The 19,509-nt window shown below is 35.2% G+C and overlaps 1 protein-coding gene across 1 annotated transcript in view; it reads left to right on the top strand.

The window, feature by feature from the left end:
• The window catches only part of TMEM123 (transmembrane protein 123), a 70,743-nt gene extending 56,236 nt beyond the window's left edge, over positions 1 to 14,507 (top strand). The window contains exons 3-5 of the mRNA XM_031961396.1: positions 5,866 to 6,168; positions 8,919 to 9,069; positions 12,909 to 14,507. Coding sequence (XP_031817256.1) covers positions 5,866 to 6,168; positions 8,919 to 9,069; positions 12,909 to 12,933 — 479 coding nt within the window. The 3' untranslated portion in view covers positions 12,934 to 14,507. The remainder of the gene's footprint in view (positions 1 to 5,865; positions 6,169 to 8,918; positions 9,070 to 12,908) is intronic.
• The last annotated feature ends 5,002 nt before the right edge of the window (positions 14,508 to 19,509 follow it).

Genomic DNA, 19,509 nt, shown 5'->3' with positions numbered 1-19,509 from the left:
TTACCTAATGTGATTAGTCCTTTTTTTTTTTTTACCTGAAGATAGTCCTTTTGTCTAGGTCTTGGGAAGTGGATTCCCAAATATAATTTAAATGGATTTTCTCTTTTTAATCTCTTACTGATAATTTTAGTTGATAATATAAAGATGCATTTCCTTACCTGTAAAATGAACTGGAGAAAGAAATGGCAAACCATTCCAGTATTTTCACCAAGAAATTTATCCCAAATGAGGTCACAGAGACACTCACTATATTCTATCAAGTCAATCACAGCATCATAAGACTTATGTGAAAACCAGGTTTATTAAAATAGAAATTAATATGCACGTGGAAACCAAAGAGTTCATAGTTCTCACTGAAGTTTGTATATTTATGGTAATACAGCAAGAGGAGGAGGAGAAAATAGGAATAGACATGGCATGGAGGGTGAAAGGGGCAGGAACCTTTCCCAAAGGGGAGGAGCAAGGCAAAGGCAAAAGTATTCTTTTCTTGGGAACTGCTAGACTACGGAGATAGGAGGGATATTTATTTGCAAAGGGCCCCAACTTCACAAGCATTATTCTAACCTGGCACAGACTGGCTGGCGCTTCTCTTGCCTCTCAGGAACACCCAGGAAGACCAGCTTGGGGTGCCAGTTCAGATGAGTTTCATCCTTGACAGAGTCAGGGCCTCCTGCATGCTCTATGTCCAGTATTTTTGGAAAATATGTCAATTCAAAAAGAAAAGTTCAGGAGACATTCCTTAACAACAGTCAAGTCCTCGAGCATTTAGGTGTCAGGCGCTGTACTAAATGGGTAGTGGGGGAGGGAGGGGGTGATAAGGGGAGGTTATAAAGAGAAATATAAAAATAGTCCCCGTTTGCAAGGAGCTCTTAGTTGTAATATCGATGACAGCATGCAAATAACTCTACATAGTTGTGTGACCCTGGGAAAGTCACTTGAGACCAACTGCCTCTCAAAAAAAAAAAACCCCAAAACACCCAACTATGTATAAATCCAGTCTGTAAGCTGGATAAATTGGAGACAATATATCAGATAATAATGACCAGGCAATAAAAGGAATTAGGATAGGTCTCTGGCAAAAAAGTGAGATTTTGCACTATTGAGCAGAGAAATGCAAATTAAGACAATTCTAAGATACCACTATATACCTGTCAGATTGGCTGAGGTTACAGGAAAAGATAATAAATGTTGGAGGGGATGTGGAAAGACTGGGACGCTGATACATTGTTGGTGGAACTGTGAACAGCTCCAACCATTCCGGAGAGCAATTTGGAACTATGATCAAAAAGTTATCAAACTGTGCATACCCTTTGATCCAGCAATGTGTATTGGGTTTATATCCCAAAGAGGTCTTAAAGGAGGGAAAGGGACCCACATGTGCAAAAATGTTTTTGTAGTGGCAAGAAACTGGAAACTGAGAGGATGCCCATCAGTTGGAGAATGGCTCAATAAATTATAGTATGTGAATGTTATGGATTATTGTTCTATAAAAATTGATCAGCAGGATGATTTTAGAGAGGCCTGGAGAAACTTACATGAACTGATGCTAACTGAAGTGAGAAGAATCAGGAGAACATTATACACAGCAATAGCAAGATTATACAATGATCAATTCTGATGGGTGTGGCTCTTTTCAATAATAAGATGATTTGGACCAGTTCCAATGATCTTGTGATGAAGAGAGCTATCTGCACCCAGAGAGAGAACTGGGAGAACTGAGGATGGATCACAACATAACATTCTCACTCTTTCTGGTTGTGGTTTGCTTGAATTTTATTTTCTTTCTCCTTTTTTTTGGATCTGATTTTTCTTGTGCAGCAAGATAATTATATAAATATGTATGTCTATTTTGGATTTAACATTTTTACCATGTTATATGTTATATGCTAAAACATATGTTGAATTCCATGCCATCTAGGTGAAAAGGGGGAGGAGGGGGATTGGAACACAATGTTTTTCAAGGATCAATGTTGAAAAAATTGTCCTTGCATATGTTTTGAAAATAAAAAATTTCAATTAAAAAAAAGGAAAAAAAAAAAGTGGGATTTTATCTTTGACTTAAAGGAAGCCAGATGGTAGAGATGAGGAGGAAGGACATTCCAGACATGGGGGAAAGCCAATGAAAATGAATAACAGGATATAGATTGTCTTGTGCAAGAAACAGCAACAAGGCCAGAATCACTAGGTCATAGAAGAGGAGGGTAAAGTTGTAAGCATGTAAAGGTAAGAGGAAATTATAGTTGTTATGACAGGCTTTAAAAGCCAAACCAATGATTTTATATTTAATCTGGAGGCAAGAGGCAGCCATTGAAATTCATTGGAGTATTGGGGATGAAGGTTAACATGTTTAGATTTGTGCCTTAAGAATATTAATTTGGCAGCTAAGCAGAGGATGGCCTGGAAGGAGACTTCAGACAAAGAGACCAACCAGAAAGCTGTTTCAATAGTTCAGGTTTGAATTGATGAGGGCCTGGCCTAGAATGGTAGCAGTCTCAAAGAAGAGAAGGGGCCATGTAGTTTGATAGTGTAAAGATAGAATAGACCGGAAATGATTAGCAAATAGAATAGCAAATTATTGGAAGGAGCAGGGTGAAAGAGAATGAGTAATCAAGGATAATGGTGCCCTGAACAGTAATAAAGAAGTTAGGAAAGGGGGAGGGTTTAACCAGGGGAAAGATAATGAGTTCAGTTTTGGACATGTTGATTAATAAAATAAAGAAAAAGAAAATCAGTGAGCTGGGGATGTAACTTAAAAAGCTCCAATTAAATACCAAATTAGAAATTCTGAAAATTGAAGGAGAGATTAATAAAATTGAAAGTAAGGAAACTATTGAACTACTAGTAAACAAAAATAAGAGTTGGTTTTATTTTTTTAAAAATAGATAAAACTTTGGTTAATTTGGTTAAAAAAAGGAAACAAGTGAACTTAACACCAATGAAGATGAAATTAAACAATAATTAGGAACTATTTTGCCCAACTGTAAGCCCATAAGTCTGATAATCTAAGTGAAATGGATGAATATATATTCAAAAATATAGTTTGCCCAGATTAACAGATGAGGAAATAAATTATTCACATAGTTCCATTTTAGAAAAGGAAACTGAACAAACCATTAATGAACTCCCCAAGAAAAAACTCCAAGGCCAGATGGATTTACAAATATTTAAAGAATAATTAATTCCAATACTATATAAACTATCTAGAAAAACAGGGGAAGGAATCCTATCAAATTCATTTTATGACACAGATATGATGCTGATACTTAAACCAGGAAAGACTGAAAGAAAATTATAGAACAATTCCCCTAATGAATATTAATGTGAAAAGCTTAAATAAAATATTAGCAAAGAGATTACAGTAATTTATCATCAGCTTACCAAGTGGGATTTATAACAGGAATGCAGGGCTGTTTCAGTATCAGGAAAACTATCAACATAAGTGACCACATTAATAACCAAACTAACAGAAATCACATGATTATCTTAATAGATACAGAAAAGGCATTGGACAAAATACAACACCCATTCCTAGTTTAAAAAAACGCCAGAGAGCCTAAGTATAAATGGAGTTGTCCTTAAAATAAGTAGCATCTATCTAAAACCATCAGCAAGCATTATATGTAATAGGGAAAAGCTAGAAGCATTTCCAATAACATCAAGGATAAAACAAGGTTACTCATTGTTCCCACTGTTACTCAGTATCATACTAGATATATTAGCTTTAGCAATAAAAGAAGAAAAAGAAATTGAAGGAATTAGAGTAGGTAATGAGGAAATAAAACTATGACTTTTGCAGATGGTATAATGTGTATACTTAGAGAATCAACTTAAAAACTACTAAAACTACTAAAACTACTTAAAAACTACTTAAAAACACCTTTAGCAAAGTTGCAGGACATAAAATAAACCTACATAAATAATCAGCATTTTTAGAGGTTACCAAAAAAAAACTTAGCAAGAGATAGAAAGATAAGTCCTATTTAAAATAAGTTTAGATACTATAAAATATTTCAGAATCAGTACAAAATTTAGGATTGTACAAATAAAAATGAAAATCATCAGCATAGAGGTGTTAGTTGGATCCATAGGGATTGATGAAATCACTAAATGAAATAGTAAAAAGAAGAATAGAAAAGGGTCTAGAGTGGAGCCTAAGGGGACAGCACAAATGGCCTGGACGAGAATCTAAAAAAGTAGACTGAGAAGTGGTCACATAGGTAGAAGGAAAATAAGAACTCTGTGTAGAAACCTGGAAAGAAGAGACTATTAAGGAGAAGATTACTTAAAATGTCAAATCTTGCAGAGATGTCAAGAAGGATAAAGATCAATTTGACCATCAAAGGCCATTGGAGAGAATAGTTTCATTTGAATAAAGGGGATGGGAGCCAGACACACAGAGTTGAGAAAGTGGAAGCATTGATTATCCCAAGGAGTTTACCCCTTTAGGGTAGATATCTAGATAGAAGATATCTAGGATGATAACTTTTAGGGATAAACGGATCAAGTGAAGCTTTTATGAGGATGGGGAAGACATAGACTTGTTTGTAGTCAACAAGGAAACAGTTAGTGTTCAGGGAGAGATTGAAGATTAGTGGGAGAGTAGAGGGTAGATGATAGAAGGGGCAATTTGCTGAAAAAATCTCAGAAGGAATGGGATCATAGGATTGTAGAAAGGTTGTCTTGGCAGTTTTACTGCTTCCTGTGTAAGACAAGAGTAAAGGAAGACAGTGGAAGGAAGAACAAAACAAACAATTTATCCAGTTAAGCACTTTACAAATACTTTGATTGTATCAACAACCCTGGGAGGTAGATGCTCTGATTATCTTCATTTTATAGTTGTGAAAACTGAGCCAGACAAGTTGATTTCCTAGGACAACAGCTAGTAAGTATCTTGAGGCTGGATTTTAACTCAGATCTTCCTAATTCTGGGTCTTACAAGTGCACATAACTTTTTAAAATTAATTTTTGTTTTTATCCTGAACTTAACAAAGAAATAGAATGGGCATTTGCACATATAAGGAAAAACAACGACAAAAAGCTTGCACATTAAATTAAACGCCATTTCTTTTATGGACAATTTGCTCTTCATTTTAAGTATAGGGCAGGATTAACCTCTTTTATTTATTTATTTTTTAAGATGAAAAGCCACATACTAACTGTAACTGGAAGTAAAGCCTTTAGTACCTCCTTTGCTGATGCACTTTGATAAGTATTCCATAGTCAATAAGAATAGGTAACATCATATAGCATTTACTATGTGGTAGGCCCTGCATTAAGCATTTTGTTATCTCATTAGTATTTCATTTAATCCTCAAAACAACCCTGGGAGGTAGGGGCTATCATTCTCCCCATTTTACAGATGATGAAACAGGGTTAAATGACTTGCCCTGGGTTATACAATTAGTAAGCATCTGAGGCTGGATTTGAACTCAAGCCTAGCTTTCTCTTTAGAGATATGAATCTGCTTCACTTTGCTTATTCTCTCTTAAACTTAGTTTCAGTAAATGGTGAATAATAATGATAATAAGATATATGTTGCTTATTTCCAAAAGTGCTTTTATGATGCATGTTCTCGTCTTCATACTTCTGAGAGCTATATGGTACAAATATTAACATTGTATAGCTGAGAATGAGAAGAGTAAGGTTTAGAGAAGTTGTGAGTGATCCAAAGTTAGGAGCCAGGACTAGACCCTCAGCTTTCTGATTTTATAGACAGGTGTATTTCATTTTATTGAATGCCCCTTTCTCAATTATGCGAATTATAACTCTCATCTAGTAGGAAAATGATGGAATTTTCAAATGAAATGAGCACTCGTTTTCCTAACTCCTTTTTAATAACTTTTTTTTGTTTCCTATTAATGAAAGGCACCAACCAGACTGAAAATGGAAATACTGCCAATGACACGATGGGGCAGCTAAACCTGACCTCTTCTACCTTCAAACCTGTGACTGTGCCGCCACCTGCCAAGACGTTAGCCCCTGCCAACAAAACGACTGAAGCCCCTCAGGTAACAACCAGGTCGTCCACCCCTGTGACGAACAGCACCGCAATACCTTCGACAACAACAAGGAGCGCACCTCAGACCACAACAGCCCACAGTGCCTCAAAGTCGTCAGCTTCTACCACCAGCAACAGTACAGTGACAACCACTGCTGCACTGACCACAGGTAGGACCTCACAGTCTGGCCTGCCCAGGACAGAAGGGCACGGGCCGGGGAGGCTGAGGCTGCTAGGTCAGTTGAACTCATGGGTTCAGAATTGCAACAGGGCTCAAAGCTCTCTGAGGGGAAATGGAAGCTCCAGATTGGAAAAACACAGTGAGGTAAAACAGGGAAGTTTCGAGTCCTGAGTGGCTGCGACACATCCCATCTTGGGCAAGATTTTTGTTTTTTGCCATTTTCAGTCATTTCTGACTCTTGATGGGTCTTCATGAGGGAGTTTGTATTTGTGCACGCCTTATCATCCACCACTTTCTTTATATAGATGAGGAAGGAGAAGCTCATTAAGTGACGTTTTTCCATAAACAGTTTATTCAATAAGATTCACAGCATAAATGAGAATATCGCAGATTCCAGGCTGGTAGGGTCTCTCATTAGAGATTTTCTCAGCAAAAATGCTGGAGTAGTCTGCCTTTTTTTTTCACCCCTCCAGCTCATTTTGCAGATGAGATAACTGAGGCAAACAAGGTTAAAATAGGTAACTGGCCAACTAGCAAGTGTTAAAGGCCTGGTACTTTTATCCACAGCACTATGGACAAGCTAGGGAAAACTATCAGAAAAAAAAAAAAAAGAACAAAAATCAAATCCTAACCTTAAGCAATTGCTTCATTTTAGTTTGCTTCTGCATCAGAATCATGTATGCCAGACATTCTTTTTTTTTTTTTTTATTAAGGCTTTTTATTTTTATCCTTCTGCATAGATAATTTTCAGCATTCAATCTTGCATAATTTTGTTTCAAATCTTTTCCCTCCTTTCCCCCCACCCTCTTCCTTAAATGCAAGTAATATAAAATATTATGTTAAACATGTGCAATTCTTCTATACATATTTCCACAATTATTGTGCTACACAAGAAATATTAGATCAAAAAGGGAAAAAATGAGAAAGAAAACAAAATGCAAACAAAAATACTATGTTGTGGTTCATACTCAGTTCCCACAGTCTTCTCTGTGGACTATTTATCATAAGATCATTGGAACTTTATACCAGACATTCTTAAGGTGCCCTAAATTCCTGCTCTTATTTGAGGTTGTGTGGAATAATGGAAGCTGTTTTTGACTTGAAGCCTAGAATACCTGGGTCCAAATCTTGACTTTCCTACTTACTAGCTATATGAGTGACTCTATACTACAGACATCTCTTGGGTCTTGAAATTTCTTCATTTTTAAGATGAAGAGTTTGGATTTGATAGTCCCAGGACCCCACCAGCCTGGAATCTGTGATATTCTCATTTATGCTATGAATCTTAATGAATACATTGTTTATAGAAAAATATCACCTTGATGAGCTTCTCCTTCCTCATCTATATAAGGAAAGTGGTGGATGATAAGGCGTGCACAAATACAATCTCCCTCATGAAGTTGGATCTTTTTTGTTTTTGTTTTTTAAAGCAACTTTACAAACTTTAAAGCATGTTATGAAATTCACTTAACTCTGATGTCACAGTTGCTATCAAATAGCAAATTTAGGATAAAGTTTCCAAATTTTACACACAAAAAAAACCCCATTTTAATGAAAATCAATAGAATTTAGAGGTCCATATTCAGTAAGCATCAGATGCTGCTGTGTAATGGAAAGAATTTTGGATTTAGAGTCATGGGATGTGAGTTCAAACTCTGACTGCTGTTCACTACTCAAATGACTTTTTCACTGAATCCCTCATAAGCCTCTTTTTCCTCCTTTGTAAAATGAAGGGCTTGGACTAGAGCAGGGATGTCAAATTCAAAATGAAACCGGGACTACTAAATCTTATGGAAAGCTCCCTGAGACAAACCACAGATTAGCATTAACAATATTTTTATTTTTGTATTTTGTTAAATATTTCTTAATTACATTTTAATCTGATTCAGACTGTACTCTATAGTAGTTCCTTGCGTGTGACGCTTCTGTGCACTGATTCACGAAGGTTTATCCAGCTCCAAATCCTGAGATGCTTAGTTTGTTCTGATTCTTAAAATGATTACTTTTCTGCTTAGAGCAATTGAAATATATTTAGTCTTAAGCTCATCAGTGGAGAAGTAAGTAGATGTATTTTTGAGGCAGCTGGGTGGCAGAGTGGACAGAGCTCCTGGCCTTGAGCCAAGAAAACTTAAATTCAGATCCAGATTGGTACCCATAATAGCTATATAATCCGAGACAAATGACTTAACTTTTGTTCCTCTGGTTCTTCATCTTTAAAATGGGGATAATAATAGTACTTAATTCCCAGGGTTCTTGTGAGGATCAAATAAAACAATAACTGTAAAGCACTTAAGAACAGTACCTGGCATATAATAAGCATTATGTAAATGTTAGCTGTTATTATTATTGTTGAGTACATATAAATTATTAAATAGAAAATCAAATCACCTGCCTTCTAATTCTTAGTAGAATATGAGACTTTCAAGAATGACCCCAAGATACAAGATTATTAGCACCTGAAATGAAATAGCACTTTTTCTGAAGGTCTGCTTAAAATTAGAGTTCTTAGAGATTTCAGTTAAGTGAAGGGTATATATAGATAAAGGTAAAAGAAACAAGAATAGGACAAGAGATAGACAATCATTGTGAGCCACAAGAGCGAGGAAGCACTTCTGTCACCCATATTATCCCAATACCATGGTACCAGATTTTCTTGCACTAAGATTCAGAAGGATTTTTGGCTAATGTGCTATTTAAAAACCAAATGCTAAACCTCATTTTTTCCGCATTTTGTTTTAGCCACAGCCAACATCAATGCCCAAATAAGTAAAGGATCAAAATTTGACATTGGCAGCTTTGTTGGTGGCATCGTATTAACTCTAGGAGTTTTATCTATCCTCTACATTGGATGCAAAACGTATTATTCAAGAGGCATTCGATACAGAACCATGTAAGTCTGAACATATTAGGACATTGTATCTTTTCCTGTCTTTTTTTAAACTTCTATTTTAAGGCTAAAGGCTGAAGTCTGTCTAATAATGGTACAAAATAGAAGAAAAACCATGAGCAAAATTATGTCTGTATATATTCCAAAGGTGGTAGAGTCACCCCAGCAGAGGTATAGACAATACTTCCAATTTAATTTGTTAATTTAATTTAATTGGGTCCCCCAATTTAACAGGGGTCATAATATAGGAAGTGATATATGCGTGAAAAAGTCTGTCACTAATGTCTTTCAGTATAAACATGTGATCCTTCTCACAGAATATGTTGATACACCACTCTTAAGTTGGCTCAGTCATTCCAGCCTGCCCTTACATTAACAATTCTGAGTTCTCAGCAATGGGCCAAATACCACATAGTTACAAACACTCTTTCAAGGACCTATGGATAAACCTGTTGAAGGAAGACATACTCTCTTTACTCAGTAATTTAACTCTTGAGCCCCCATACAATGAATTCTTTGTCAACACAGCCATTTGTACACCAGATAACTCATCTACACTGTATATGATAGTTACACACGCAATCATTTACAATAATGGCACTTTTAGATATGAAACATCATAATTTTAAATATGTAATTAGTTTCTAAATTATAATATCTTTCCTTAAAGGCAAGATATAAATAATAACATATAAGTACTAATGTTAAAGTCAGTGCTTTAATAATAATTTTTTTACATTGCAGTATACATATCTAAATTTGGATCATTCTTTTACCAATATATTCAGTGTTTGGGTTGAAGAGTGGGTGTACTTGCATAGGAACCTGTCAGAGAAGCACATGAGATGGGAAAATCTGTGTGCTTAAAGTAATTCACAACTTGGGTCATCAGATTTTGACATCTTTGAATCATTCGGAAACATCAGTTGGTCACTAATCGTTTATTAAGCCCCTACTATGTACCACACATACTGCCAAGCCATCACCATAAGAAACTGCTTCTCTATTCATTGTCGGTTTAAGCCCATCATTCTTGAAGCTCTCAATTTACCATCCATCTTAAAAGAATGTGTTATTTCTTAATATGCATGCCAATTTTGTTTAAGAAACTGAAAAGTTCATAGAATCCATGATCTTTGGTTATATAGACCAGTCTAGTGCTCTCTCACCCAATCAGAACTTCACCTACAGCATTATATACAAATTGACTCTTTAAACCAAGCAGACAAATCAAGACAATTTAATGCTATCAAAGGTTTTGCAAAGTGTCCCCTTTGCTTTTCCTTCTTCAGCCAAAGGTAGAAGAAGAGACCAATGGGAATCCACCTTGTTTTAATTAAAGCTTCAGTTTGTTCTAACCTTTGGGATACCCTGTACTTTCCTCATGAAATTCCCATGAAACTAATATGACATTAAGTATTTAGAGTGTCTTGCATATGCTTTAAAGCACTAAATAAATGTCAACCTCTCCTGTTATTACCCAAGGTTACCTAACTTCATACCCGTTTTCAAGTTCAGATTGATTTCAGTTTGAACAAGAATAATATTTATTCTTTAAATAAATAACATAAAACATGTTTACACTTAGGCATAAATTGTAAATATAAGTTTAATCAATTATCTGTTCTTTCCTGTTTGAACATTCATTGTCTTTTGGTCAGTAATCACACATTAAAATCTCTAAATTTTTACATCAATATTCTACTTCCGTAAATGTATTTGTGTTAAAGGATTTATAGTCTTATGCTTTCAATTATCAAAAAATACAAACTAAATTTTAAAATGCTAAATGTTACCAAATAGTTTATATACATATAGACACGTTTCTGTATGCCATTTATAATTTATCAGAATAATAAATGTGTGTAATTTTCTAATTCTTAAATAGAAACACTAGAGTTCTTAATATTAAGAATCACAAATATTCCAAAAGTTAATTGAATTGGAAGTGCCATGGCATGTTCTTTAATTTTCTGTAGCAGGAGAGGTTCATAACCTAAGGTCCATGAACTTGTTTTTTAAAAAAAAAAGATTTTTAACTATTTCTGTATAATTTTGTGTTTTATTGTAGTCCTATTTTATTTTATACATTTAAAAACATTCTAAAAGCAAGTCCATAAGCTTTCCCAGAATAGCAAGTCCACAACACTAAGGCTAAGGACTTTCTGATGTATTATCACATGGTATATATACAGATACTTAATTATTTATATATATGTAATATATGCTATATCACTGCATTTATCCAAATTTGTACTTAATTTGATAAAAATGTCAAATATAGGTTATATTTGTTTATTTTATTATTTTACATGATATATATATTTGTAGCTTTTACTTCATCAAATAAGTGCAGATTTAGACAAATGCATGGGTGTGTGTTTGCTTGCCCAATTCAGATTCAAGAAAATGTTTGCTGTAACCCAAACCCAATCCACCCAAAAATACTTTTGAATATTGAATATTTTAAAAATATGCCCAGAATTTTTGTGGCCTCCTTCTCAAATCTCACCCACAAACCTAAAAGCCATGACTTGATTATATTTGTCTTATTTAAATGCCACTCATTTTTGTAAGATAAAATTTGTAAAGTAACTGGTGTAGTAATTTAGTCCCAACTCTGCTTTTCTTCTTGAAACCATTTTCAGTGGAATATATAAAATTTTAACTTTTAAAGAAGTGGTCTTTCTTCACAACTGTCTTGATTGCCTACCTGCTTATGAATTGCCATGAGGTCCTTGATAGCCCTCACAGCAATGAATCTCTGCTGACACCCCTTGTTCTGTAAAGGAAGCTTGATTTTCATAGTCAATATTTAGTGAAATAAAATCCATAAAGAAAAAAGGAATTTTATTCTACTAAATTCTAACTGTAAAATCAATCTGGGCTTAGAATCAGAAGATCTGGCCTCAAAACACTTATTATAAACCTTGGCAATTCACTTAACTTCTGCTTGCTTCAGTTTTCTTATCTGTAAAGTGGGGACAGTGATAGCACCAACCTCCCAGGGTACTACCAAGTTAGAATTAGAGGTTTTTAAAATTTTGGAGTTATATTGAAGCATGGACAATTTCATCCATATAGGTACTCCTTACAACAGTGGAGATTTCTTCCCATCTATGCTAGTGTAGACTTTTCTCATGAGTTTTTCTCAACAAAAGTAAAATCATATGGTATCTGCACAATGATAAATCTCTCTAAACTTAGTAAGGTGGTCTTTGGGTTACATAAAGTCTGGCACCAGAGCTAAGTACGTGGAGCCCTTCTAAGTTGATAGGGTTAGAACTATTGTAATCTCTAAGAACTTAGAACCACATTTACCTTCATGAGGAGGCATCCAAGAAAGACTATAGACCCAATTCCTTGAATTAAATCTAAAATATGAAAATTCTGACTAACATTTTTAGCTGCCTGTTTCTTATATTCAAGGATACCTTTCTATTAAAAAAAAAAAAATGAAGCAGAGCAATAGAAATGAATCTAGGACTTAAAAACTATTCTGCATGGCAACTTTCCAGATGCATGTGAATAGTTGGGTATTCTTAGTACCACTACAAAACAGAGTATTAAATGTAACCAAATAGTTTATATTCATATAGACCCATGTTTCTATATGCTATTTATAATTTATCAGAATTATAAATATGCACAATTTTCTAATTCTTAAAGCAGAAAATATTAGAGTTTTTAAGATTGAGAATCACAAATACTAAAAGTTAATTGAATTGAAAGTGCCATGGCCTGTTTAATTTTTTGTACATGAACTTGTTTGATTTTGTTCACTATTTCTGTATAATTTTCATATTTCAATATGAAATTTTCAATATTTTATGTTGTTACAGTGATGAACATGATGCTATCATTTAAAGAAAATCGTCCAAAAACCAAAGCAGAGGAAGAAGACAATTCGACCCTCATCGTTAATTTCAGAAAATCTTTCCCTCTTGAAAAGCATAAAAACCAACCCTACCTACCAAGTAAAATATATTCTATGAATGTGTAAAACTTCTCCATGGTCACTAAAGGTAAAAAAGGGTTGTTGCATTTGTTTTCATGTTATTTGTTTTTTAACGACAAGGCTAGACAGTTTCAAGATCACAAATTAACACAAAGCTTGTATCCTCTTCCCACAAATACACTTAAAAACAAATGAGTTTTGACACAGTGAAAGCCATTTGTGGTGCTGTGAAATTGACTCCATAGAGTCAGCAATTGGAAGGCATCCACATGGAAAGGCAGGGATATCATCTGGGCATCCATCCACCGGGGATGGGGGAGGGACCACTGATGCCTTGGCTGATCATGACTCTCACTCTTTGGAAGTGCCCTTACTTCATGAGCACATAATTTCCAGCAGCGGGGTATACCCCCAAAATATAGAAACCTTCCAGTTTGTCAGTGGTATAGATGCAACAGAAACTACCCTACCAGCTAGCAAAGATTGGGGGTGCTGAATTAGAATCAGGCTTAAAATGTGGCCCTTTTTTCTTCAGACAGCACACACAATGTTCAGTGCAGTTTTTTAAAAATTCTTCTCTAACTCCCCCTCATCTCAAAACCCCAAACTTTCAGAATTTTTGCTTTAGAGAGTTTTACCTGAGCTGTGTTCCATTAGGGATGCCAGCTGGAGAGTTTGGATTTTTATTTTTTAACTTCATTTGGGCTTTTAATCATAGTTGAGAGGCAATCTTATTTTTACTTTTCTTTGTCTTAGTTTTGATGAATTATGTTTTACATGCTGTAATTACGGACTAGCTGTTAGGAACAAACAAATCAGATTGACATGACAGGAAAGAGCTTACACTGTGGATTTTTTTTTTTTAAATACTGTGAAAATATAGACTGCCACTGGAAATTTCTTCTGATACTATCAGCTACATTCAGAAATGTCTAAGGAAGTCTCTCCCACCTTCATTTAAAACAAACAACTTAACTCTTTTTGTGATTCTTGGCCTCTTTTAGGGCAGTGTATATAGTAGAGATACTATACTAATGAAAGCACAGTGCATTCCTGGGACACTTGTATTATTAGGAGTAAGTGCCCAGAGCTCTCTGTTTGACCCAGTGTGTAGCCCAGCATGTGAATCTCAGGGCAAGTCAAGATTGGGGTGGGGTATCTAGTCAGGATGAAAAGAAATTCCTAACAAGCAACCAAAGTAAACCACCGAAAAATCCATATTATCTAGGATGCAATGAAGACTTCCTTAGGTACACCTGGAATTAACCATTAACAGGAGCATAAGGAATATTTTTCTAACCAGTTCTTATCTGCAGCAAATCCTAGCTATCAAATGGACATTAAATTACTATGCCTTCTTACTGTACACAGTGGCCAAGGGATATGATTAATGTAGGGACTGGTAACCACTGATCCCAAAGACCAAGCTGTGCAAGTTAAGAGTCCGTCTGATGCTGCATTGGTTTTTTTTAAAAAAAAAAAAGATTTTGTATAGCACCACATGTGCATACTTTGAGGAACAATATGGCCAGATAGCCAAACAGGAGCCTCTGGGTTTTATGCTACTGACTTCTCAGACCCAGTGTAGGTCATTCAACCACTCACTGCTTTTGTTTCTTCTCTATAAAATAAGATGAGAGAATAGTAAAGCCTGCTTTTTCCCAGGTCTGATGCAGGAATGGGACTGTATTCTGTTAATGCCCATCCTGTGAGCTTGTTGTTTGAAGTCTGCAGGAACTTGTGTAAAACAGGCCTCCTAAGTTTTTCTAAAGTACTTGTTTCGCACTTTGAAGATGGCAAGCTCCTGAAATTCTGAATATCAATATTTGCTTTGAAATGTTCTACTTTGTCTTGTGTTTTTACATAACTTAGATAATGCTTTTCTCTTGTTCTTTACATGGCGATATAATTTGTTAATATGAAAATGCCATTATTTACAAAAGCCAGCTCTTAATTGTTTGTTCCCATTGCTCCTCCCTCCCAAATTAGGGGAACTAATACAGATAATGAGAAGTAATTTTTATTTGATTTCGGATTACATTCTGGGTTTTTTGGTTGTGTATTTATTTTCTTAATTATGTTGACTTAGGCATTTATTAAAATTAGCTTGCATTTGGCTGACTTGACAACAGATGAAGATAATCCAGGTGCACAGTTGGATGATGGGCACAAACGAACCCAAGCTTTAAAATAGTCCATAGATAATAATACACGGATGGTATAATAAGTCAAACATAGGTAATTGAGAGTTGGCAACATATTAAAGCAACTTTAATTTTGTCTTTTCAAAAATATTTTTAAAGTAAATTCTTATTTCCTTTTTGTTTTTCTTTTTCTTTTGTTATTAGTAAACCAGCATTTGGGTATATTGTTGTTGTTGCTGAGGTCTATTTTTAGATAAGTAATAAAATGAAAATTTGCACTTCATCAACAAATGGTTCCAGTGTTTTGATTTATTTGATTTGATTTAAGCAGCAGAGCAATCAACAGAAAAGCCTGAAAAACAAGAAGCAGCTGTCAGGTGCTAAACAGACACTATAAAGTATTTTGACATGGAAATCTGTTTTGTTTTTTTTTCCTGTGTGTGCAAAAGAGGGATAGCAAAGATCACCTCATAATTCAAAATTTTAAGTGCCTTCATAAACTGAATTTGCAAATGAAGTAAAACACAATAATTCATTCAGCAAACATTTATAGACCACCTTCCTGTTAAAAATCACACTTAATATTCCTTGGGGAATTAACAATAATAAAATAATTTATAGTCTGGGGTTTTTTTAATGTGTTTTTTGGGGGAATTTGTTTTATTTTGTTTTTAACCATTTCTGCTCTGTGTTCTGTGGCTAGATGTAGTAGTGTACTTCTGAAGTTAAAACATGCCTCACAGTACTGAGACAGCCTGCATGAAAGGATGCTATCTTCTGAGTTTTTAGTCCAATAAAAATAATATTCCCAACCTTTTATAGAACTTTTGAAGAGTAAGCCATCTAAATTTATTATAATTGCATTTTGGGGAAACATTTAGTCACCTATATAATGTTTTCCTCATTAAAACAAACTTCTTGAAGACAAGGATATCATTTTTTCTGTTCTTGTTTCACCCTGCAAGGTCAGTGTTTAATGTGCATTGAATGACTAAAATAAGAAAATTAAATTTTTTTTAATCCACTCTTGTGATTTTAATAGTGTAGGGAATTTCTTCCAGAGTAGTTTTATTTAATGATTCTTCATTTTATGATATTTAGAATTGCTTGCATCATTAAGAGATTGACTTGTCCTTGTTCACACAGTATGGATCAGAGTCAAGACTTGAACACAAGTTTTCCTGACTCTTTAAATCACTGTACAGTATTGCTCTTCCTTGAAAATGTGTAAAGACACCAAGTTTTACTAAACTTTCTCACTCCCATTTCAGCATCTTTCTGGGTGATGTCAGTGCAGACTGTTTCACAGATCCCTTTCTAGCCCCCAGAGCAGTGATTTCAGTTTGAATCCTAGCACTCACATTCCTCAAGAGGAAGCATACAAAGTACCTGCTTAGCCCCCTGAAAGAAAGGAAAAGATAATGGAGAACAGGAAAACAAGACAGCTTAGAGAAAGTTGGCTATAGAGGGGAAAAGAGGTAAGAAACCTTTCTGGGGTCAGTCCTTTTTCACCCACAGTTTGCAGTGGAAAGGAAAACAGACATTCCTAATACATTGGAAATGGAAGAAATAGGAGTTAAAGGGAAAACAGAGAGAATCAATGCAAATAAGAGAAAAACCAAAAGTCAAAGGGAGAAAGCCTAAATATAAATGAGTTCATGAGTAGATAAATCGTCAAAAAGAGTAGAAAAGACAAAAAGGAAAATTAAAAATAAATTTAAGGTCAAAACACATTCAACATTTTATTGTGTTGTTATAAAGGGAAATTAATCAAAAATCAAAGGAAAAAAAGAATTTTGTGGACTCCCCAGAAATCAAAAACATTATTAGAAATTTTTTAATGGTTCAAAAGTGAAAACACTTAAAAGAATGGAAATTGGGATCTGAAATCAGTTACCAATAAAGGATTAAAGACAAAGAACAAGAAGATTCTGGGATGGTGGGGCTATGGATAGGTCAGAAAATTGAGTTCTCTAGATTTCCACTCCTCCCCCAAACAAGACAAAACTATGCCTCAGGGCAAATACAAAGCAGTTAAAAACAAATAGGAGTTGGGACAGAACAGTGGTCTTTCTGGGACAATCAGAGAAGATCTGAAGAAAGATGCCTGGAAAGAGTTTGGCTCCTGTGAGATGTATACACCTCCAAGCTAGTTCCTCTGAAACACAGGGCGATAGAGCTTCAATGAAGTAAGAGAGTTTCAATCATTTCTTTTGAAAAACCAGAACTAAACAAAAATTAATCTACAAAAACACAGGACTCAGAAGAAGCATAGAAAGGTAACAGGAAAATATATATTATTCAAAGGTTAAAACTCTTTATATCCCTAGATGGGAAAACAGTGTAACTCTTGAGAACTGTGTCTGTCACTGGAAGCTGACAGAGGGGGGGCATCATATGGACTGAAGCTAGGGTTGTCTATGGTCTCTTGATGTGATGACAAAGAAAAATTCATTAAGGGGTGGGAAAAGGTCTGTACTGAAAAAAGAAAAGGGGAGGTATAATGGGACAATTAGTTAACATGAAGAGGCTCAAAATGATGAGGGGAGACCCAAAACTCTCCTCTTTCTTGGACTTTGGGGGGAAAGCTTGAGAAACTCCCTCAGAGAAGCTCTCCCCTAAGAGACCTGCCCCAAGGAATCAAGATAAAGTGGTTTCATTCTGTTATCTGGATGGGATTAGTTGAGTCCATGACCACTCCTACTTAGCCCGAGCTGGAGATCTAGATTTTGACCTCTAATGAGTTGGAGATTATAATGTCCAGGGACACTCATTCAATTCCAAGATTCTCTATTCTGATTCCAGATCAAATTACTCCCAGCCCCCACCAAGAGCTGCCTATATAACAAGCTTCCTTCAGCTCAACTCCTTGCAGAGGACCTAATCATGCCAAGGAAGCTCTCTTCTCCCCTTGTCATACCTGTGACCCTCCCCGCTGGCTGGTACAAAATTTATTAGGCTTCAGCTGAAGTTTAAAAAAAAAAAAAAAAAAGCGGTAGCAATTCTGATCTCAGATAAAGCAAAAGTAAAAATAGATCTTAGTAAAAGAGATAAGGAAGGAAAGTACATCTTGATAAAGGGTACTATAAATAATGAAGTAGTAATGATCCTAAATCTGTATGTACCAAGAGGTAAAGTAGGCAAATCCCTAGAGGGGATTTTAAGCCAGTTACAGGAAGAAGTAGACAGCAAGACTATAATAGTGGGGGACCTCAACCTTCTCCTCTCAGAGTCAGTCAAATCTAACCACAAAATAAACCAGAAAGAAACTAGGGAGGTTAATAATAAACTAGGTATGATAGGCCTCTTGAGAAAACCAAATGGGGACCTTTTTCTCCGCAGTACATGGTACCTTCACAAAAACTGACCATTTATGGCATACAAACCTCACAATCAAATGCAGAAAGACGAATAGTAAATGCTTCCTTTTCAGATCATGATGCAACCAAAAATTATATTCAATAAAGGGACAGGAAAAGATAAGACTAAAAATCAATTGGAAATTAAATAATCTAATTCAAAAAAATGAGTGTCAAACAAATCACAGAAACAATCCATAATATCATCCAAGAGAATGACAATAATGAGACTACATACCAAAACCTGTGGGGTGCAGTCAAAGCAGTTCTTAAGGGAAATTTTATATCTCTAAACTACATGAATAAAATAAAGAGATCAATATATTGGGCATGCAACTAAAAAAGCTAGAAAAAGAACAAATTAGAAACCCCTAATTAAATACTAAATTAGAAATTCTATAAGTCAAAGGAGAGATCAATAAAATTGAAACTAAGAAAACTATTGAACTAATAAAAGAGTTAATTTTGTGAAAAAACACAAAATAAACCTTTGGTTAATTTAAGTGTCAGAAACAAAAAGGGTGAACTTAACATCAATGACAAAGAAATTAAAGCAATAATTAGGAGCTATTTTGCCCAACTGTATGGTATCAATTCTGATCTAATCAAAATGGACGAATATTTACAAAAATAGAAATTGCTCGGATTAACAGAAGAGGAAAGTTACTTAAATAGTCCCATTTTAGAAAAAAATTTGAACAAGCTCGTTCCTCTGAAACAAGTCGGGAGCCCTCAGGTTAGCTGGATTAAGAGGTAGCCTGCCCCAAAGACCGGAATTTTCATTTCCCAGACAATGTGGGACGTCAGACATGTAAGGTTGGGAAGGTTGAAGGAATCTCTATTGAGAAGAAATGGTGAGCCCAGCTGTGCTGCAGAGATGGCCCTGGGTGAGAAGGAACCAGCACATGGCAAGTGCAGAACCAGTGCGGCGGGAATACTGTGGTGGAAACTGACTCGGAAGTTTGTAGTTTGAGGTCCCAGG

The sequence above is a fragment of the Sarcophilus harrisii genome, chromosome 3 (assembly GCF_902635505.1).
Source record: "Sarcophilus harrisii chromosome 3, mSarHar1.11, whole genome shotgun sequence".
Lineage (NCBI taxonomy): Eukaryota > Metazoa > Chordata > Mammalia > Dasyuromorphia > Dasyuridae > Sarcophilus > Sarcophilus harrisii.
Note: the sequence above shows the minus strand (reverse complement) of the source record. Positions and strands in the feature narration are given on the sequence as shown.